This window comes from Diadema antillarum, unplaced genomic scaffold (assembly GCF_040938485.1).
Source record: "Diadema antillarum isolate AM-2024a unplaced genomic scaffold, OU_Dant_1.0 seq00001134_RagTag, whole genome shotgun sequence".
In the NCBI taxonomy this organism is placed as follows: Eukaryota; Metazoa; Echinodermata; class Echinoidea; order Diadematoida; family Diadematidae; genus Diadema; species Diadema antillarum.
In genome coordinates, this window is record NW_027271946.1 from 239,931 (window position 1) to 263,169 (window position 23,239).

Here is a 23,239-nt window from a genome sequence, read left to right on the forward strand (position 1 = left end):
TATTATTATCATTATCATTAGTATGTTATTATTATTATTATTATTATTATTATTATTATTATTATTGTTGTTGTTATTATTATTATTATTAGTAGTAGTAGTAGTATTATTGTTGTTATTACTCTCGTTACCCCCATGTTAGTAGTTGTTGTAGTACATTGTAGTAATGATAGTATTAGTAGTAGGATGATGATGATGATGATGATGATAATATTATTGTCATTATTATCACTAATTATAATCATCATAATCATCATTATAATCATCATCAATCTTTAATTGATCAATCATTGCATTCCTTTCCATTGACGTCATTATGTTCTATTTGTTTGGACCTTGGCAGCGAATAACGTGTGTTTCGTTGGCCACTGCTCGTACTACTGCGAGACGGAGACAGCAGTGTGCGGCAAGCCGGACATGATCGAGGGATCAGTGGCCGCCTTCTTGCCTTCCTTCAAGGCAGCACCCCGAAAGACGTGGCGGCACCCCTGGCGTCGGTCCTACAGCAAGCACCGGACAGCTGTGTAAGTCTTACATGCTGTTAAACTCATTGTGCACACGCCCGGGGAATCACCCTCGACTTTAATAGGGAAATCCCCCCCCCCCCCCCCCCCCAACCGAACCTATCAAGTGCGCACGCATTTCCTTGCCAGGGTGACAAAGTTACCAAAGTTATCAAGTATTGAAACTTATACGTGTAACGAGAAGGCAGATAGTTAAACCTCGTCGAGGCATAGGCAATTAAGGAAAATCAAAAGCTGGTTTCCGGTTCACAAAGGTGTCTTGATAATGGTGAAGATATACGGCTCTCTCCCATTCTGGTCTTGAACAAACTGCCTTGTTTCATACAACTGAGTACTTCTCTTCCCAAAGCAAGGTGCTTCGTCGAGTTTCAACAAGTCACCTCCTTTTCGGAGAACTAATAACGGCCAGCGATGTGACACAAAATGTTATTGAAGGTAAAATTAATGGCGTCTTAAGGAGACTTTCCTATAGCCTTTCATGTGAATGACTGTTAGGCCAGTTTGCGATGTCATTTTATCAGCATATTATTTAACGCCAGGATATGATTACATGATTTCAGCAAAATAAATATCAGTTTTCTGAGAACTGTACAGGTTGTCTTGCTTGGGGTTAAAGGCAGCCTGCTCGAAGAATCTAAGAAAACAACAGCAAACGGTATGACAGTGACTGGCATATCAGGTACCACCAAGAGAGGGCGCTACGCCATACAGTGTTCCTCCCACCTGTCAATGACAAATCTAGATTGCTGCAAGCTTCAGCCACGTATGAGTCCGGTCTGTGATATTTAAGAGGTGTTTCTCTACAATTTTAACCATAACAGTGTCAACAAGTTATTGCTGAGATATGTAGTCAAAGCTTTCCCTTCCACACTTTTAAACAGAATTTTATCTAACAGGAATTTTTCGAGGATAAGCACGTGATTGCTCCTCTAAAGATAGACTCGAAGATAGAAGATCTACTAGTATCTTTGAGTATCACTTTTCTTTCCCATAACAAGGATATTTTTGTTTTATCATGTTTTAGTTTGTTTGTTACTGCTGACACACATTGATATAGGCCAGTTTACAGTGACAATCTGAGCATATTATGTAGGCAAAGGTCTTTGCAGACCAGTTGAAATAGATTTCTAACTGAGGTAGTTAATAAACTGGATATTCAAGTCTTCACTACAAAAACTATGATATAAATAATTATTCATGTATGAACGAGGTGCATATCGAAATGTGCAGGTGAATGTGTACTATCCTTTTTAACCAAATCAATGAAAGCCATTCGTGCCGTGCTTTCTTAGAAATTACCGCTTTCCGCTTGGCTGTTTCTATCTACTCTTTTGATTAAAAGATTGATCAAATACATTAAAAAAAAATTGTGGTTCCCAAGTCAGTGCAGACCATTGCTAACTGTGAACTGGTTCATTTTGATTTATCGACGAAAGTTCGTTGACCCTACATGTTCATCATCAATATTATTGTGGCGTTGCAACTTTAAGTCCTTCGTGTTTTAATGTTAACCCGATGCTTGCCTACACCCTGGAGAGTCTTGTTTTTGTCTCTGGGTTTTTCGGTTTCTCGTAGGGTTTGGGTTCAGTGTATTCATGTCACCACCGAAATCTTACGAGGGAATGCATGCACGTGCTCAGGGGCCAAAGCTTTTGAAAAGGTTACCAAGGGAGCAGTTCATAATTCCCTACAAAACTCTCTGACGCTTTCCAGACAGTCATGTCCCCTTTACCTCGGCACCGTACTTCAAATGATTTACCGGATAGCTAGCCTATATTTGGCTTTTTTTATTCAAAGTAGAAACAGAGTCACTCACTCTGCAAAAACAAACATTGGCTTATTTATAATACTCACGGAACCTTCTGTAAATTCGCCACTTAGAGAAGGCAAAAGGTAATCAAAGGAATGTTTTGTGAAGCTTGGAAAGCTGGTATGATTTAAACGTTATCGGGGAAAAGATGTATCACAGGAAACACTTTCCCATTTCAGATGACTTAACGTAGCACTGAATAAAAAGCTAGACGCTCAGTAACTTACACATTTTGTCTCCGATCCATGCAAATACTAAATGAAAAAGCGCCCTCATAGTCGTAACTCAAGCTTGAAGCTGCAGCTGCTCACACAATGATCTCGCACTTAAAAATAAAGTAGAGCAATCCGACCCCATCGCTTTGTTGTACCAGAGATACCAACATAAGTCTTTTTTTTTTGGGGGGGGGGGGGGAACCCCTTATGAAAATTAAAGCCATACCTGCCTGCTAAAAATTACTTAGGTGTAACGTATAAGAGTGAATCCCTTTACAATGTATTGAATTGAAATTTGAATTTGAATTTGAATTTGCATTTGAAATACTCGTCATGAATTTGGAGGCTGGACACGATTTTTTTATCTGTTAGGGGGACTACATTCGCTTCAGCGTAGATTAAAAGAACAGATCAAGTTTTTGAGTGATGAAACCACAGTCTTTCTTTAAGGACTCCAAAGCAGAGATTGATTTAAAAAAAAATAAAAGACTTCTGCAAATTTCAGTACCGGAATTAAACAGTTGGTCTACTTTTATATGAAAGACAAAAACTCCAATATTTCGTGAATTTTGTTTTATGAATTCTGATGGCTAGTTGCATGTGGGAATCCTTTTAGGGAGGTCCAAAACAGCAAAGGTATTTCTGAGCCCATGTTCATCACCAAACCGGGTTGTAGAACACAACAAAGAGATAAGTGAGAGAAAGTAGGTAATAGAGGTGCTTATCAAGAGAATATAGGACAGTATAGAGTAGCGATTTACCCAGTTGTGTTAATATTTCTTGCATTATCATAACGAGTGACTCTCGTTAACATAGTCCTAGTTGCTGGTGACCTCTCCGTGAACCAAGAGTTTTGGTGTATGTCACATTGGAGAGAGAGAGAGAGAGAGAGGGGGGGGGGGGGGGGGAGAGAGAGAGCGAATATAGCGATATTTTCAAAACGTCAGCCGTGACCTGTCAACCTCCCCAAAACATGTCTGTGATATATTTATGATGCTCTGCTAGTGGAATGATAAATGGGTCTGAGATAAGCGGCGTGTGATTGTGTAGGCATCCTGTGCGCATCTTCATCTACATACACCGTGAGAGAATCAAACTCACGTCGAGAGATCGTGATCCAAAAAAGCAACGATTTCACTTTAAACAAAACCAAAAAAAAAACAACAACCCAAAACAACAACTAAAAAACAAATAAATACAAAAACCAAAGCAAAACGTCGAAGCATTGTCGATTATTCCATCCTTTTTAACCCTGTGTATGCTATAAGTGCCATTTGACCCATGTTATAGCAAACAAAGTCCCTGGCGCAGAAAAGGTTAAACGCAGAAGATGGATGTTTAACATAGACAAAATGATAAGGGGAAGATTGGTGCGAAGAAAATGTAGTTTCCTGATTCATGTTGGAAGCGAATCTTAATTTGAACGTCAGATAACATCACAAAACATTAGACGGCATGGCATAACATCAGATCGAAACTATGCATTTTTGATCGAAACTTTGCGGGTTTTTTTTTTTTGTACTGTAAACTTGGAGCATGAAAGAGCAATCCCTTTGCTCTATCGTTTACATTGCTCAAATCTGTGTTGAGTTAGAAGAGCGACTGGCCTGCAAAATCCGCGATACAAACAATAATGCAGAGTCGCTTTTACCGCTCTGTCGCCCCCTCGGGTTGGGAATGCGCCATCAAATATTTAAGGCTGTGTGGTGAGATAGTGAAAATTTTATCGATTCCTTTTTGAAACAACCTCCTTAAAGTCATAATGCAAATTTCAGCGTATTATTTTTTATAATTTGTTGTGTCGGTAAACTACGATATTGAATAGGTTTCGTTGATGCATACAATCAGTTGTAACTTTACACTTGCTATGTACACTTCATAATAATTCCAAGCCTCTTGTTCAGAATAGCAGGACTGTAGTTTTAGACTCAATGCTTTCATAGTTTGTTTGTTTGTTTTTGTTTTTTGTTTTTTGGTGAAATTTGTTGACAGGTTTGTGGATAGAAAGGAGATGCTGTTGCGAGTTGCGACAGATAAATTGCTGAGCACATTGTATTGTAGGTATATGTGTCTTAAGTAATCGCTTGGTTCCAAACGAACAATATTATGTCTGCATAGCTTGGAAGAGCCTTTGCCAAGGACACATATGCCCAAGCATCAATCGCTGATTAAAGGCGGTTGATATCAACAGATTTTATGATTTTGCGGGTCTTAATTTGACGTTGTCACGGCCGTATGTTTGCTAATTTAATCGCAAGAGAAGAATTGTCGTTTAACCATGTATCCTGGCAATGTCAGTTTGACACTTTTTGAAATTTAAAAAGTAAATTTCGAAAGTAAATTCTCGCAGTGTGTACTTTTTTTTCTAGCCTGTTCGATCAACGAATTGTTTTTTGTTTTTTGTTTTGTTATTTATTTGAAGAAAGCTTCCGTAAGTACAGCGAAGGATAGTTCTTATCAGTAATATCATTAGATATATTATGATTTCTCCCCTTTTTTTTTCTTCGCGTTATTTGAAATTCTAGATGGGAGCAAGACCCTAGCTACTGTCATCGGATTGTGATGAACAAGCACCCTTACAACAGCGGGCGGAGACTTCTAGATTTAATGGATATGTCTGTCTTTGACTTCCTCATGGGTAAGTTGACATGAGCTCATTTTGCTATTCGTTCTAATCAGCTGGTTCTCCCTCGTTTTTATATCGCTATAATATGTTACAATTGAGCATCAAGATGTAGGACATACTACAGTATTCCGTAAAATATACATACAGTACATATTGATTTATCATGTGTCTTTTGTCACGGTCTCGTGATAAGGATGTGGATGCGTGTTTGTATGCCTCCTTGTGTAATTGTTAGTGTAACATCTCAGGTGTGTGGATGTTGTGTTACTACACCTGGATGTGTGCTTGTGTGCACGTCACGAGCGCGACACCCACGAGTCATACCGCCCACGAGTCATACAGCCCACGAGCGGGACACAGTGAACAAGGCTCACGAGCGCGACAGCAACTTAAAGTGTATCTTTGGCCAAAAAAAAAAAAAAAATTATGTGGAAGAGCTATAATTTCAGTAACCTATTACACCAAGAATCAGAAAAAAAAAAATTCAATATTAGCAAAGAAAAATACATTTAAAGTTATAAACATACCACTAAAGCCAATGGGTCTGAAAAGAAGACTATAACTTTGCTATTGTTCCCAGGCTGCCTAATCTCTTGCTGGTTCCTTAATCCCTTGCTGGTTCCTGAGAACAAAAGAAAGTTGATAGTCTTTCCTTTCAGACTCACCGATTTAGTTCTTATTTTCTATATCAAAATATATTTTTTCTTCATTTATATGTAACTTTTTTTTTGATTGCTGGTGCAACAGATTACTAAAATACATCTCTTTCACTTATCAAAAAATATTTTTTGACCAAAGATACACTTTAAATAGACCCACGAGCAATCATATTACGGTCCCCGAGCTAGACAGTAGGAAACAAAAAGTCCACTAGCTCGACATTGCATCACGGGGCTTAATGTTCATAGTGTCGACTTCATGGGCCTTTTTTGTCTCGTGTAGAGGTCGTGAGCCTTATTTGCCTAGTGTCAAGCTCATGGGCCTATTTCGCTTAGTGTCGAGATAATGGGCAAGTTTTACTTCGAGGGTGTTTAGCGCCTAAGGCCTACCATGTTGTATGACTGGTTGGTGTATGACTCGTTCATGGATCTGTTTTTTCAGTGTTTAGCTCGTGGGTCGTATGACTTGTAGATGTAGTGCTCGCGGATGATCCCGTTTACTTTAAGTGTTCTTGATTTTCTGAGTGGTTTTATATGCTTCTCATTTTGTGTGTGTGTGTGTGTGTATACATTGTATTTAAATTTTGACTGTTTGAATGTGTGTGTGTGTGTGTGTGTGTGTGTGTGTGTGTGTGTGTGTGTGTGTTCACGTGCGTATGGACGCGTCTTCACCCTTCATTCCCTTCTTTATCGTGCGATGACATCACTACGAATATCCTAATGGAAAAATTCAGTTAATTTGATAATTTCGCTGCACAGTGTTTCGCAAGATCTTTGATGATAACAAACTGCCTGGGTATAGTTAATTTATTTGGGTATTTGCATCTTATCGCTTGTCAGGATTAGGGATAGGGTAATGTACTCGTTTTCACTGTCCGAAGTAACGCCTCTTGGTAGAACTCTTCTTACCCAATCCTGTTGTGTCCTTGAAGTATGGTATGATTATGGGGTTCTATGAATATTCATGTTATGTTAATACGCTCTATAACATTTTTCATTGGTTAAACAGGAAGGCGTGGGGAAGGGATGACGGGTTCATTGAACTTTAGGTGTGGATGTCACTGCCAAGCAGACATGATTACACCCCTGGCCATCAAATCCGTTTCTTCACAATCTTCATTCCTCATCCCACCCCCCCCCCCCAAAGTGCGCCCTCCTATAAGCTTCCAATTACCACGCCCTTTTTTCGTTCTTCGCTCTGACCACGGAGCAATATCTCCATGCTCGATTTGTTGTATACACACATAATTCATGGTATGTCAGGTAATACACGCACACGTGTAGAGTAACGGTCGTTCCGCACGGTGTCATGGGAACTAGGACGACCATTCAACGCTTTAATACGTGTCTCTGTAATTGATCTCGTTGGCGGGTCTGACAGCAAAGGCGCTTCTTAGAGACATACCATCACGACGGAATTTCATTGCTGCCCGTATACTCAGTATGGCTCGTCGCCAACTCCACTTTATAAACGGAAGAAACATCGTCGATAAACACTCGAGTCAGTCACCTTTATGCAAGATATCCGGGGACATAAATCATATCAGATTTTGCTATTGTTATCATTATTGTTATCATTATTTTCATTATTATCATTTTTGTTGTTATAAAGCTGGTGCCAGTTTTGTGTCAGACATTGGCGTAAAGAGAGTCAATCATAGTCAACGTTTGTGTGAGTGGTGTTTTTTTTTGTGTGTGTGTGTGTACGTGTGTGTGCGAGAGTTTTTACATGTGTACCCAACAGCTCTTAAAGTTTGGTTTTGGAAACGATGATCTGCGTTCATTTTGTCTACTAGAAACGGAAACTTGTTCACACCTACGCTGGAACAGAGCCAAGCCGATATGGCAATTTCGTCATTGAGGACTGCATGGTTTAGTCGAGCTATTAAAAGTATATGGACCGGAGGGATATTCTTTCTTTCTTTCTTTCTTCTTTCTTTTTTCTTTCTTTCGTTCTTTCTTTCTTTCTTTCTTTCTTTCTTTCTTTCTTTCTTTCTTCCTTTCGGGGGAGGGGATTTTAAGGTAACTCAATTAGAATTGAATGCTTGAATGCTTTGATAAGTATGAGGAAATTTGTAATGGTACAATTAAGATTGGAAAATGATTTACTCTCGAGAGAGAAGATACAGATTTTATGTTTATGATGATGATGATTATTATTATTTTTATCATTATTCTGATTATTATTCTGATTATTATTATTATTATTATTATTATTATTATTATTATTATTATTATTATTATAGGGCAGGAAACAAAAAGCGATAAAATCAGGCAAGTTTAGGTTGGGTCACATTTTTTGGTAAAAATGGGTAGGCCTAACGCATGAAGATGGTGTTAATATTTGGTAATTTTGCGTTCATTTTTTTTCCAAGATCGGTGAGGAGAGATTTACAGCTCGATTGTCTAAAGAAGATCTTTTGTTTATCATTTTTATCATTTCTTTACGTCGGACGTCCGGTCTGTTTTGATTTTTGGTGTATTTCGAAGAAACAGGTACAAAATGTACTACAAATAGTATACAACCATGCGTTGGCTGCACCAGAGCGGGTTGATAGATCTATCAACCCGCTCTGGGCTGCACGCTCTGCGCGAGTGCATGATGTGCGTGCGCGCGCGTGTGTGTGTGTGTGCTTTGTCTTGTTTTATTCTGTTTTTTGTGGGGGGGGGGGGGGGGGATAAGTTTGGTGAGTGTGTGGATGAGAACAGGGGTATGTAGAGTGGTTTCATGTGCAATGGGGGGGGGGGGGAGGTGGTCAGGCCGGTTGTAGGAACATGAATAGTTCGGTTGGTAAATGCAGGAAGCACATACTAATGCATGGAATTATTATTTTTCTTTTGCGTAACAATTTAAATCAGAGATAAGAGGATTGGCCACAAAATTCGGTTCTCGTTCGATCAGTCATTGAATTATGAATGATGAGATTTTAGTTTACGACAGGCTTTTAAGTGAAGTTACCTTTTCTGTCTGTATTTTGTGCGATCAAGTATGCCTATATTGTAGCTATTGTACTTTGATCAAGTTGATCAAGGTGGTTGTTAATTGTTTTTGTACATGTCTTTTTTATGAATCTGTACACCTGTATAAACTTTTTTAGCTTTGCATGTACGAATTTGTGATTAAGCAGCATTAAATTATTGACATACCTAGCTGACTTTTTTTTTTCATTGTGAATCATGCTGATATCGATAAAGAATATGTGATAAAACATACCATAAGAAGTGCCTACATTGTTTTAGGTGTGCGTGCGTGTGTACGTGTTCACGGACGTATGTGTGTAGGACATGTGTCTTTTTTTCCGTAGACGCGAATGAGCCTATAGTCAAGGTAGCCCTCGATAGAGTCACATCACACCTGCACATGACCCGTGGCTTCGCAGTCCAAAATTAGCCGAGGGAAACGATATTCGCAGTAAATCTGGGAATAGGTAGAATTGCCCGGAATGTGGTATTTTGATGAAATTAAGACACAGCCATACGAAATGAAATGACGTCATACGGATTATCACACGTGTTGGCGAGGAAAGTGTATCTGCTGTAACGTCAGCTATTTAACTCCCATATCTACCCGCCCCAAGTCCCGATCCCTATAACCACATTATCCAATGAGCTAAATTCACAGAATTACGTTTAAAAAAACGAAATCTGATTGAACCGTTAAGGAGGTGCTCGCCTAGTACCTCCTTGATTGACTGGTGTGTTGGGCTTAGTCTCCGATTGGTACCAATACTTACAGCAGTTATAGTACATCATTCCATGGGTTTGCGAGTCCCTAAGGAGGAGGTTTCCCAAGGAGGAGGTTTGGAGGGGGTTGCTATTCCCCACGCTAAGACGCTGAATTTCCCCGAGGACTCTGGAGGTGTACTGGGTGATCTAGCTAAGCTGGTAGGGTGGCTCCTCCTCCTTGATAGTGAAGATAAATGGAGTCGTTTTCTAGTGATGGTAATTGGTAAACGCAACGGAAGTTGATCGTGATGACTAATGATTTAAGCCCTGCTTAGCGTGTAAGAAACAAAACTGGAAAAAAAGGGTGAAAAAAGCATTTGAGCGCACCATGCGGCTCTTCGGTTGAGAAGATGACATTTACACGAGTGTGTAAATGATGCATTCTTGAACAAAACTGACAGATACCCACTTCCAACGCCCGGGGATATTTGTAAACTTTTCATATCTCTTTATATATGAAGAATGTGGTTTGAGCGTTAATGTGACACATACTGAATGTGATAATGAGTGATTGTCAATTGGACTTCCGTGGCACGGGTCAGGAAGGTACAGTACCTTCAAATACAATCTCCGAGTTATCGTAGGTCTTTGCAACCAGCCAACGAATGTCAATAAACACATTCATACCTCGTGATCAAAGTGATAATTGTGCCGGCTGTCAAACGTTTCCCCTTCTTCTTCATCTCTCACTTGTCTTCTTATGCTTACAACTAGTACGTAAGCTGGTGCGTTCATTTTCTGTCCTTCTTTTACAATGAAGGAAAAATATGCATTTATGCAACTACATAATTGTACAAACTATAACTCCTCATATACAAGTACGTGCCATAGATGGTATTTCTCTCCTATGGTAAACCTTTGAAGAGATTGGTTGCAAAACAGATCAAGCGCCGTTTTTAAACATTTTAAAGACAGCCCATCGTCTGATAAAGCAAAATGAAACCTTTCCAGTGATACCTCACTTGGTACAACAAGGAATATTCCTGAAGTTATGATTAGAAATATATCATATTTTCTGGTTATTTGCATTGTTCTTAGCAGCTTTAATCGCAAATCTCTTGAATCAATAATAACAAAAGTAGCTCGTTCAGCGATCACCATGTTAATTTGAGTATTGTGCATGGATTTCTGCGTCATTTCATTTTGCTTTTGCCGAGAGGAAAAACCCACGGGTGAACTACAGGTGACCCCTCACCCATTTTACCCGTGAACTCACGAAGGCATGTGGGTTAACCGAAGCGGAGTCAAGTTTATCTGTCTTTCATTTTGTTGTCGTTCCTCCACCCCACCCACTCCCATCCCCCCTTTTTTAATTCTCTTCCAGTATTCGTCATGTCCTTGTACCACTTACCTACATATGTCATACTGACATATTGATCTGCGCTAATCTTTATGCCCCCATTTCCCCCGCTTGTTGATATTTGAAATCACGAGTACGAGGGGCGTGACTGTCACGTGACTGCTAGGACATTGACTTGTTAGCCATAAGACGAAGGGACGTCATCTCATATTCCTTAATCGGTTGATGTAGGTTTTTGTTTTGTTTTGTTTTGTCTTGTTTTGGGAGTCATAATTTAAGTTGCAGAAAATTTCTGTCAGAATTTTATCTGAAGAATTACCTTGAGAGGTACCAGTCGACATTTTCTAAGCCCTCATTTGTTCCTCAAACTTTCATCTTACGGATGACCTTTTGAAGAAGAGAAAACTACGCTGAACCTCCCCGTAGTTTGGTGTGATCAGGGAGGTCCGCTTAGTACCTCCTTGGTATTACATGCATTATGGAGGGGAAAGTGTTCACCATATGCCCCTCCCTCTCTGCCGATGATTTACAATTATGGGCTACGTATTGCAATGTCAATAGAGTCCCTTCTGCAACAACGACTCTTTTTAGTCCAATATTTTAGGTTTTAAAAAAAACCCTCTAATGGCGGTTCATAGAAAATTCATGATGTAACTCATGACCAAAACTTGAAGATTATGAAGATTCTTTTTAAATTGCTGATTCCCTGTTCGTGTCCGTTCCTGGTTTGAGATCCTCCTTCACCGGGCTAGTGAGCACATTGCTGCATCTCCGAGCATGGAACTAACTACCAATGATTTCTGAGGTCTAATATTTTATCGAAACGTAGGCCCCACCATCCCAATGAGAACCACGTTTGATTTAGTAGGTACACGGTTAGGCAAGTGGACATCATTAGCGGTGATCGCTGAACCAGGTTTTTTGTCCGCACATCATTCGGTAAAGATTACCAACTCGGGTTACAGTTCGTTATTCCGAGTGTTCGTTAAGCCGAAAATGAAATGAGGTTCGTTATTCCGAAAGTCCTTAATTCCTGAAATGAGATAGGGTTCGTTATTTGGAAGGTTCGTTAATTCGAAAATGAAATAAGGTTTCTTATTATGAAGGTCAGTTATGCCGAAGGGTTGTTTATCCGAAAATGAAATAAGATTCATTAGTCCAAAAACTAATTGGCCCGAATTCACGAAGATGGTACACTCTTTGTCCATGGTTTTGCCCATGGTTTAAACCATGGACAAACGTATGGGGCGCCAAATTTCGCATTGCCTATTTCGTTACGAAATCAGTCATTTCGTCGACGAAATTACCATTTCGCTAACAAATTGATCATTTCGTCGACAAAATGTTAACATTTCGTAACGAAATGACTGATTTCGTAACGAAATAGACCGTGCGACACTTGGCGCCCCATACACAACTACCGTCTTTGTCCATGGTTTAAACCATGGACAAAGATTGTACCACCTTCGTGAATTCGGGCCAGTAAGGTTCGTAATTCCGAAGGTTCGTTGATCCGAGAGTGAAATAAGGTTCTTTAATCCGCGAATGAAATCAGGTTTGTAATTACAAAGATGAAATAAACTTCATAAACTTTGCCCATTCCCTTGAGAACGGCGAGAACATGCTTTTCGAAACGTTGGGACTGCGTAGGCCCTTTTCAGGGCCAAACACATACCTTAAAAGAATACGTGGTGCACCGTTCAGCCTTCTACCACCCAACGTTCTACCGCCACGGAAGCCTTCAAAGATTTAACGATATACATAGTCATTGACGAACTGGAATTCAGTCGTAATTGTAATTGTGTTATTGATAATTTTTTTTCTTCTCCATTCAATATGATTGTCGTCATCATCATCGTCTTTATCACTACTTTATACTGCTACCATTATCCCACTCCTACCACTACAATACTAATACATTGTACTGTACTGCGTGCTACAATGTTAAGCTTGCGCTTACGCGTGCTGCTGTGACGTACATGAAACCACACCAAGCTTGCTGGCGAGATGCTTGACAAGACGCGGCCATATGCTACTCTTACATCTTTCTTGTTCAATGGTCTCATTTATCTAACCGTCTTCTTCTTCTTCTTCTTCTTCTTCTTCTTCTTTTTTATCTTCTTTTTCTCCTGAATCAAAGCCTCTTCCATACCGTTTGTCCTTCAAGGAAAAGCATCCTTCGGGTCAGCTACAGTTCGAAGAGCACTAACCCAGAGCTAACCTTTTCTATAATACCCACTCAAGTATTTCATGTTTTATGTAATTAGGATGAACAGCGGATAGGGTATTTGTCAACAAAAACGCAAACCTCCGTATATCGTGCATGCGACATTAGTTTTTTATTGCGGACTAATAAGCAAATAACGAACAGTAGACCTACCGTTCTATTTTCTCAAGTTGAATGAGAAATAATGATATAAAAAGAACCTGGTTGATTGAAATTAATGTCTCATTGCCTTACAGCGGCCATTGATTGTACTCGTAGTGTAATTAGGATTATTTGTCTTCTTTTCGTGTGTCATCCATGAGGCCATATTATAGTGAGTTATGTCGGTATTTGCCTCTCGGATTAAGATGGAAAGAATGAAATGTTTGGATAGAAGAACGGGATCTCTCCCTTGCACCCTTCCTTCCCACCCCTCCCCTCTTCCTATTCTCTCTCTCTCTCTCTCTTCATCTCTCTCTTTCTCTCTCTTTCTCTCGTAATGACGTCAATACGATACAGATTTTGACTGCGTTTTGGGGCATTAATAATATCAACAATTCCCCGCATGAACGCAGTCCATATCTGAATGTACCGAATAAGACTAAAAAATGTTTATATTTGGTCAATTGCGATAGGGCCACTCAATTCAAATGCTGGTAAATTTTGAATGATTTGTAGTCTGCCCCGTCACAGACATTTGCCTGTCGATCGCATTGGACGAGGGTATGTTCACTGTGGTTACAGTTCGTTATTCCGAAGGTTCTTTAGTCCGAAGGTTCGTTATTCCGAAGGTTCGTTATTCCGAAGATTCGTTATTCCGAAAGTTCGTTAATCCGAAAATGTGATAAGGTTTGTTATTCCCAAGGTTCATTAATCCGAAAATGAAATAAGGTTCGTTATTCCGAAGGTTCGTTAATCCGAAAATGACTCAAAGCTCGTTATTCCGAAGGTTCGTTGCAGACCCTATTTCATTTCGGATCAACGAACCTTCGGAATAACGAACCCTATTTCATTGTCGGATTAACGAACCTTCGGAATAACGAACCCTATTGTATTTTTGGATAAACGAGCCTTTGGAATAGCGAACTCGTTTTCATTTTCGGATTAACGAACCTTCGGAATAACGCCACAAAATGTTCGGATTAACGAACCTCTAGGTATAGAGAGTTTGTGTGTTTCCGTTCACTGTGACAGTACATTGGATTTTACATACGCAGCGCTGCCCACCGCTACGCACCAAAAGAGGGCAGTTTAGTACTAAGGGTCTGCACAGGTTCATTGATCCGAAAATGACATAAGGTTCGTTATTCCGCAACACACAAATTCCCTAAACCTAGAGGTTCGTTAATCCGAAAATGAAAAAGAGTTCGTTAATGCCAACATCCGCGTCGTTATTTCGAAGGTTCGTTATTCCGAAACACACAAATTCTCTATAACTAGAGGTGCGTTAATTCGGAAAATGAAAAAGGGTTCGTTAATCCAAACAATTTGTGGCGTTATTCCGAAGGCTCGTTATTACAAAGGTTAATTTATCCGAAGATGAAGTTTCGTCATCCCAAAGGTTCGTTCATAAATCCGAAAACGGAATAAGGTTCGCTAGTCGGATGGTTCGTTATTCCGAAGATAAGTTAATCCGAAAATGAGTAGAAGGTGAGCACTAACGAACCTTTGGAATTTAGCCTGTATTCTTTCGCCTAGTTCCATTTGTGTGTGTGACTGTGTGTGTGTGTGTGTGCGCGCGCGCGCGTGTGTGTGTGTGTGTGTGTGTGTGTGTGTGTTAATCAGACATTCTCATAAATTATTGAATAAGCTTTTTATGGCCCTTCTGTTACGCAAAAGCTTCCAATGGAAGCATATATGAAACAACATATCTGATTTCATTTCAGCGTATCTGTCTGGGCAGTTGTATATCACCTGTTTTCTTGTCACAAATGTTTGTGCAATGTGCCAAAAAAAAAAAAAAAATGATACGAAAATCAACTTCGTTGATGACAATTACACGATGAACGAAAGGCGTCAACGATAAATTTGACGGATTCTTGTGAGAACTCCAGGCAGACAAATAGATTTATTCTATTTCTATTTCCTTGCGGTATTTACTGTCGCGATACATCAGGCACATTAATAACTAACAATATCATGGAAGACGAAGAAACGCATTGAAATAATAAAAACAGGTATTTGGCTCCATAATAAATTTTGTCACCGGTTCGTACCGTGAGTAACCTCAGCGGTAACGAGAGGAAAAGGTTGTCACACCAACTCTGTGTCGCTTGTCAATCTGAACATTGGTCGCTTGGAATTTCACGTTCATTCTTTCTAATCGTGATCGGAAAGATTTAAAAACACGTATACGCAACATTGTTGAATGAAGTCCATGTATGATCAACACTGAATTGAGTCCCAAGAGAATGAACGTTTTGTTCATGCGTGGCAGTTATTCATTGAGTGCTGGCACGTGCTGGACGAAACGTGAAGGAATTCCACACTCATTTTCCCATTGCGATCGATTGTTGACTTATTAGTGCTAGAACTTTTGCAAGCTTTGAAGCAAAGTGTCACACAAAGGTTAAAGGTCAGTGCGCTTCCCATTATAACGGGTTATGGAGACCAAGCGCTATACCAATAGATCATATTTGATCCCTCGGTATTAATTGAGGGTATCAAGTTTGACAGGCGAAATCTTTCATTCATTCTCTCTTTGCGTAATTTACTTCGGAATATGATCCCCTGATGTTTTGCTATTTCCACGTTCTCGTAGTCTGTGTCAAGGAAACACGCTTCTCGAATCAGATTTTCTCGCTCCCTGCACCTGAGTGTATTCTTTACACCCCCTTTGGCTTGCTGGTATCCGATGACTATCCCTCGTGTCTGAGCGTTCGTTAATCGAAGACTACCTTGTAGCGGCGTTCATCGACCTCTTAGGTGTCTTCACTACTGATACTCCACTCAACAAGCAGAATCGTGAGGCGCTGTTGACTGGACGTCTTGAGGGTGCTCTTCAAACATGGGAAGATGTAGTGGAAACGGTCAAGTGTTATCCCCGACTGTTCCACTTGGTGTAGAGGGGGAGGGGAGGGCTTGAGGGGGGGGGGGGGTAAAGCTTACTGTCCACGTCCAAGTGGACTGGAAAGCATCGCAGGACCTGTGCAGTAAGTACAAAGCTTGGAAGGGACAATAATGATGTCGCGACGTCTCGTGAGATGTCATAGGGGAACTTTACTTCTTCGCCATTATGATAAGATGCGTATTCATGAGTTCCTCTATTCTCGAATCGACACTCTGATATAAGTTATCTTTTTTTTTAATAGGAGGAGAGGAGAATAAACCCAGCTTCTTCATTTAGACGGGCTTGCGCCTACATACACAATCCAACTGAAGTGTGTCTCCATTTTTGTTATTAAATCGCTAACGCCAACGCGCCGTCCTACTCTCCCGATTGGGAGTCTGAGTGGGGATAACACGCTTTTGCAGAATCCCTAATTCAGGACAAACAGAACGATCGTCATTGCTTGCTACCTCACAACCATTTTAATTCGAAAACAACTACGCTGTAGACCGTATAATACTGAATGAGGTACAAATCAGAGACAACTACTACAAGCTCACATAGGATTTAGTATAAGCTACTTAAAAACAACTTATATTACATTAAAAGGAGAGAGTTATGCAGTAGGTATATGGAAGCATGCAGTCGTAAGTAACTGGTGATTGATTTATGATGTAACTATAAATCTTGTTTGTTTGTTTGTTTTTTTCTTTCTTTCTTTCTTGGCTGCAGTCGTAGAAGAAAGAAAATTGTCTGATTTTCTCGTATGGAGTAAAAAGAGTTTGAATTGTTGCTGGAATAGTTCCAACTTTGTAAAATTACAGCAGTGTGTTATTCTGCAAGACCTATACAATAATTGTTCGCATATGTGTTTCGAATCTGAAAAACATATATCGACTAGCCTATTGCCACCGATACAGTACTCCTCTCTAGAGGAAATGAAGAGTGTACTTTGATCCCGATAAGAAGCAGGTTAAAAGACTCTGATTTCCTACAATTGATTTACTCTGAAATTCTTTCACGTTCCTTGTGCCCAGCAATGAAATTACCCTCGATCTTTTAAATCTATTGTGGAGATTTCAGACCACTTTATTCTATGTATTTTCTGCCGTCATCTCCACAGATAACTGTCTAATCTGCGGTTTTATTTTAGTTACACGCATGGTCAAAGTTGCAGATCTAACCATTTCTCAAGGGCACCTTGGTTGGCATGCGTCCACTATTATTGTTTATGTTCCTTTAATAAAGCCACATGGAATCGATTCATTTGCTAGTTGTTGGTTTGCTTTTCCAAGAACCCATAACGAACAGTCTGCAAAATAGATCAATAGATAGATCAATAGATAGATCAATAGATAGATAGATAGATAGATCGATATATTGATAGGTATATAAAAGAATTATAATCCAAAATGTTACTCAACGGTGAGGTTGTCATTCTTGTTGATCATATGTTCTTATTATTGTTCCTACCATTACTGTAATGATTATTGTCATCATTAGTATTATCATCATGACTATCATCAACATCATTAGTATCAATATTATTGTCGTTATTATCATTATAATATTACTCTTCAGTTCATGTACTTCTCCGTCAAGTTTGGAGACCGTAGCCAGAGCTGAAACGTAATATTCTGTGGCAAATCGAAAAAGTAACAGCCGATACAGGGGACAAAACGAAAAAACAAGAGGAGAAAACGCTCGCTGCGCTCTGTATTGTCTCTACATTATTGCAGAGGGATGTTTGCTGTTGTTGTTGTCTTTTTAGACGTATGGAGAGTAGAATGCCTCCAGGTATGGGATTTATTATAATATGCAGAAAACTCTGTTTACATATATTGCGAGGAATGTTGTCTTCAATTGGCTCTAGATGGCCAAAAAGGATTCAACCCTCAGACATACTTAGTAGGACCTTTTCGTGCGTTTACATCGAAATATGACGTAATGAAATTATGATTTTTGATTGAAACACAATAAACAAAAGTTCTAATTCTGCAAAAGTGTCAAGTCACGTGGTGAAGAGTAGTCAGTTTTAAGGTATTTATCAAGGTATCCGCCACTTGCGCCAACACTTTACAAGTTTCCGACAATTAACTGGTCGGAACACATTTTGTTTCGGAGGTAACTTATGTTGTCATCGTTTTACAAGTCAATCAGTACTCAACAACTGGTATGGAATAGTTCTTGGCTTGCCATGCAGTAAGGTGTCATTAGGCGTTTTCACATCAACCCGATGATTCGAAATAGCGCGCTATTTTCTGACTTGGGAAATTAACCCGATCACGAAGTAGCGCGCTATTTTCTGACTTGGGAAATTAACCCATCACGAAATAGCGCGCTATTTGATAATGTGAATACAAATTAGCGCGCTAATTTTGTCGCTCTGATCGAGAAAATTTCTCGAGTCCAACTCGGGAAATTTCCGAAATAGCGGGATAATTTAGCGCGATGCATCCCATCATGCCTATAGCGTGTGTGACCCGAAAGCGCGCGCTCTACTGGTATACCCGACACTGTTTGCGCATGCTCAGTTGTCGAATTAGCTCGAAAAAATTCGGGCTGATGTGAATAGGAAATGAAATAGCGCGCTAATTTGCGATCGCGAAAAATATCTCGAGCTTGGATTTTCATCGGGCTGAAGTGAAAACGCCTACTATATGCATCAATGCGTGGCTGTTGGCTTGACGTTGCGGATTCTTAGTCCTGTCGTTTGAAGACTGACCTAGGAGGAGTAAGTCTAAGATGCGCATGCGTATTCTTTAGAGCCTTCTGATAAGAAGTTATGGTCGTAATATCGCACGAATGTGCAAGGCACGGCTTGCCTCATGGCCGGACGGCTTTTCAGGTCATGTAAGCTTTATGGGTCTATATGAAATTGTCTGTCAAATTCCAAAAGGTCGTAAAATTGATGGTACGTTTGTTGGCCTCTATTATCAATTGTATAACATTCGAACCAATGCTTTGATCAGAAATTTTAGCTGATTTGGAACGGGATAAGAGCCGTTAAATAGTGAGCATGGCGTAGTAATGAGTGAGTACAGTTTATAGATGACGATTTATGAAGGTACTATTGCACTTGCACATATTAATTTAGACACAGTCGGCCTTCCATATTAAAGTTCTCTCGCGCTCCTTGCCAACGATAAACACCACTGAACTAGAAAGACGAGTTCAGTGATAAACACTCAGCGGAATGAGGTTCTCTGAGCGAGGGCGTAACAAGGCTCTTCAACCTTAAACGTCATTCAAACTATGTAACTGTATAAGGTAATAACGGGTAATTGTAGTGTGAAGAGTAGTTTCGATGTTTATTCTGTCTTGTTGCCCGAGTTGTTGGCGTCGCCGACGAGTGCTCGAGGAGCTATAAAGAAAACTCTTTCAAAAAACGGTAAAGTCCGTCTGCGATACAGTAAATTCATTGCTCACAGACTCTGTGGCGTTTCTCTTCTTTCTTTCTCTCCCTCTCTATCTATCTATCTATCTATCTGTCTGTCTGTTTGTCTCTATCTCTATCTCATTCGTGATGATACTGATGATGACGATTATAGTATGGTCTTGCTTATTCAGGATTGTTAAATGTTTCCACTGCTCTACCAAAAGGTCCTGCCGTCACGTTTACCCTCGCATTGACAGATATCCAAGTACACACATAGGTTGAGAGTGAAAAAAAATTAACATCTTGATCAAGGACGTGCTATAGTAATCCCTTGGGGGACGGGAACCCGGGACCTGAGAGTCAAGAGTCATATGCACAATACCACACCACCCCCTTGACAATGTGGTTTTAAACTTCAAATCAACGTTAAGTTTGGTTTTGCAGACTTACCGCAGTATGTGAGACTAGTAGTGGTAGTAGTAATACATAGTATAGTAGCGGTAGAAGTAGTGGTAGTAAAAGTAGTAGTAATAGCAGTGGTAGTTGTAGTGTGTAATGTTGTAGTATAGTAGTAGTTTAATGTGTTATTATCCATATCAGAGATCTTGGCCCCGTTTTATCAAAAGATAAAATCGATTTTAAATTTCTTTACTACACAGTTTGCCATAGACTTACAGTTGAAATCAACTTTATAATCAATTTAACTCTTCATAAAACAGGGCCCAGAGCTGTGGTTCTACGAATTGTTTTCCCTTTGATTTTTACGTGCCAACAGGAGTAAATTTCTTATATTTCCCTCTTTTACAAACGCCTATGGGATTTGGGTGTTAAAAAAAGAGGAAAATATAGCATCCGGGCATTTTAGCTCCCGGTGATGAAAATATGCTGTTGACGAGAGTTTCTTTCGCGGAATGTTTTTGCGACAGGGGCAAATTCTCATACGTTAACACGCAGAAATTGAGGACGATCGCTGCATCTGCCTTCTGTGTGTAATCCTATGTGTGACTGTGCGCGCCAGCTGCTGTAACGTGCGCCGCTTTCCTGAGCTGTGTATGTGTGTATGCATGGTATGGATGTAGCGCAAAGTAGCTATAATTGTGTAGAGCTCAAGCCGAGTAGAAATTTTGTTATTGGGAAGTTGTATAAAGTTAACATTGCAATACACTAATTTCTATTACTGCTCAAGATGCTGAAATGGGTAATTATGGACGGGCTACTTTCGAGGGATACGACGTTATTGCCCTCCCTAGACTCGTGTTGCTCTTGTCTTCGAGCCAGGAAATACAATTCTAGTTCAGCCAATAAATGTCGTAGGCCTATCCCCCGAAGGCCAGTTCATCATCTTATTATTATTATTAGTAGTAGTAGTAGTAGTAGTAGCAGTGGTAGTATTTACTTTCCGGCATTTTTCTGATATCTCGCACGGATATACGCCATATGCTTATACGACGCAAACAACACTTTCTGGCACACAGAGCTATCGTATATTCTTACGACGTATTGATATACGACATATTGATATGAGACTGAACCATTCAGGCCCAACGTTCTATTAATAAACATGTATTTAAAAAAGTATGGCCACATGGGGGGGGGGGCATTTCATAAAGCGTTTTGTACGACAAATTTGCTCTCTGCCAATCAGACGCACGGATTTCTGTAGCTTTTAACAGTTTGTCATAAAAAAAAAATCTGACAAAACGCTTCTTGAAATGCCCCCAGACCTTGCGCACTGTACTGCTTCATGGGAAGTTCATGAATATGTATGACTCTTTCCCTTGCGCAGAACGAACTTTGCGCCGGCTTTGCGCATTGTGTTTTAACATTGCGTCTGATAAACACAACGCGTCTGATTCATTCGGTAGTTCGCTAATATATACTCATACGACTTTACCGAAATGAGAGCGTTCAGACACGAATGTAAGTCATATGAATCCGTCATATATCGAAACAATGCCGAAACTGTCGTTTCAATATACGTCATATAATACTTATTCCTACGACGTATCAGTATAATTGTCATTCAGACAAATAAAAACGTTGCATACACATAGTACGTCGTATATCCATATAGGAGAGAACTCTTAGTCTGAAGGGGGGGGGGGGGGGGGACGCTGCAAGTGTCTGAGTGTACAATTGTGTGTGTGTGTGTGTGTGTGTGTGTGTGTGTGTGTGTTGTGTGTATATCTGTGTATGTTTGACCATGGAGCTAACCAATGGTCTGACTATTTCAGCGGCCATGGGTGGATATTATTGTTGATGAATTGTCTGTGACAATTTTGTCCATGCGAGTCATGTGTAGCTTCAAGAATTACAATTTACAAGAAGGATCGTAGCTTTTTGTCTTGCCTCGCCTTGAACGTTTAGGTTTACTTTCATGGAACATTTGTATTTTGAATATTTTGTGAAAAATGCTGCATCGGTATTTGTGTATGCATTTTGTGTTCAAAGATAATCACCAGCTATTTTAGATAATCGAATCGTTTGTGTGTAATGTTTTTTTTTGTTAGAATTAGTTGTTGTTGTTTTGCAGATTTATTCTTCCTTGTCCCTGCTGGAAAGAGCACGGTGTCCCACAGTGTGAGAACCACAGTGTGAACACATTCTGAACACAATGTGAAATCTCTTCACACTGTTAAATTCGAGCGTTTTAATAGTGTGAACACAATGTGAGTCGTCAATTCCCAGCGTGAAACAAAGCATTCTATGTGAACACTCTGTGAAAACCACACCACGGTGTGAAATCATCTTCAAAATGTTAATTGTGAGCGTTTTCACATAGTTGACTATATGAACACACTGTGAACACACTGTAGAACACTGTGTTCTTTCCAGTAGGGGTGATAAGTGATCTTGTTTGGATTGCTTATCATTATACGTGGGCGAAAAATGCTACATAAGTTGTAAATGAACATTCTGGTATCAGATTTTTATTTTTCTCACGATTCTTAATCTATATGTGCATAATTTTTGGTTTTTTTTACTACTTGAATATTATACTCCTCAAGAAAGTTTTGACAAAGGAAAAACAAAAACCCCGGACATTTTGATTCCCAATGCTAATGCTAGGTGCAGTAGGGCAATTGAATTTAGTGGATACAGTTCTTAATAACAGTGAGTACGAGAGCTGCTACGTACGTGTTAAGGATCATGACTTGACAGCCATGAATGATTTTGATCTCATTGTTGTTATAATTTCACACAGGAAATATGGACAGGCATCACTACGAAACTTTCGAGGCCTTTGGGAATTTCACTTACCCAATTCATCTGGATCATGGCAGGGCGTAAGTATCAGGTCTCGGCGATTCGAAAGCGCTGAATATACCAATGACAGTGAAATATGTTGTGCTAACTGGTGGAAATGATGATTATTAATTTTGCATCAACGCACTATCAAAAAGAACCTTCTTCTCTGATGGGCTTCTGTCACATCCTTTCAGAGAGTAATGAAACAAACAAAAGCAGACAAAGAAAAACAAACAAAAGCAGACAAAGAAAAACAAAAATACTAGTACTATTTGTATAATTCAGTCATGTTCTAGTATTTCTTATTTCATTTTTTCATCATTGGTTTTTATTTGTACATGCATTTATTTAAAAAAGTTTCGAACTCACTTTCGTATAAATTCCTTACACGTACCTTCTTTATCTAACCCAGTCAGTTTTATATTTGCCAGTCGATCCTTGAAAACCATCATTTCGTGTACGCCCTTAAATGTACTAATTCGAACCGAAAAACAAT

The 23,239-nt window shown here is 39.6% G+C and overlaps 1 protein-coding gene across 1 annotated transcript in view; it reads left to right on the plus strand.

The window, feature by feature from the left end:
• LOC139744079 (extracellular serine/threonine protein CG31145-like) overlaps nt 1-23,239 on the plus strand; it is a 180,292-nt gene that overhangs the window by 148,885 nt on the left and 8,168 nt on the right. The window contains exons 6-8 of the mRNA XM_071654538.1: nt 344-524; nt 5,075-5,187; nt 22,700-22,781. Coding sequence (XP_071510639.1) covers nt 344-524; nt 5,075-5,187; nt 22,700-22,781 — 376 coding nt within the window. The remainder of the gene's footprint in view (nt 1-343; nt 525-5,074; nt 5,188-22,699; nt 22,782-23,239) is intronic.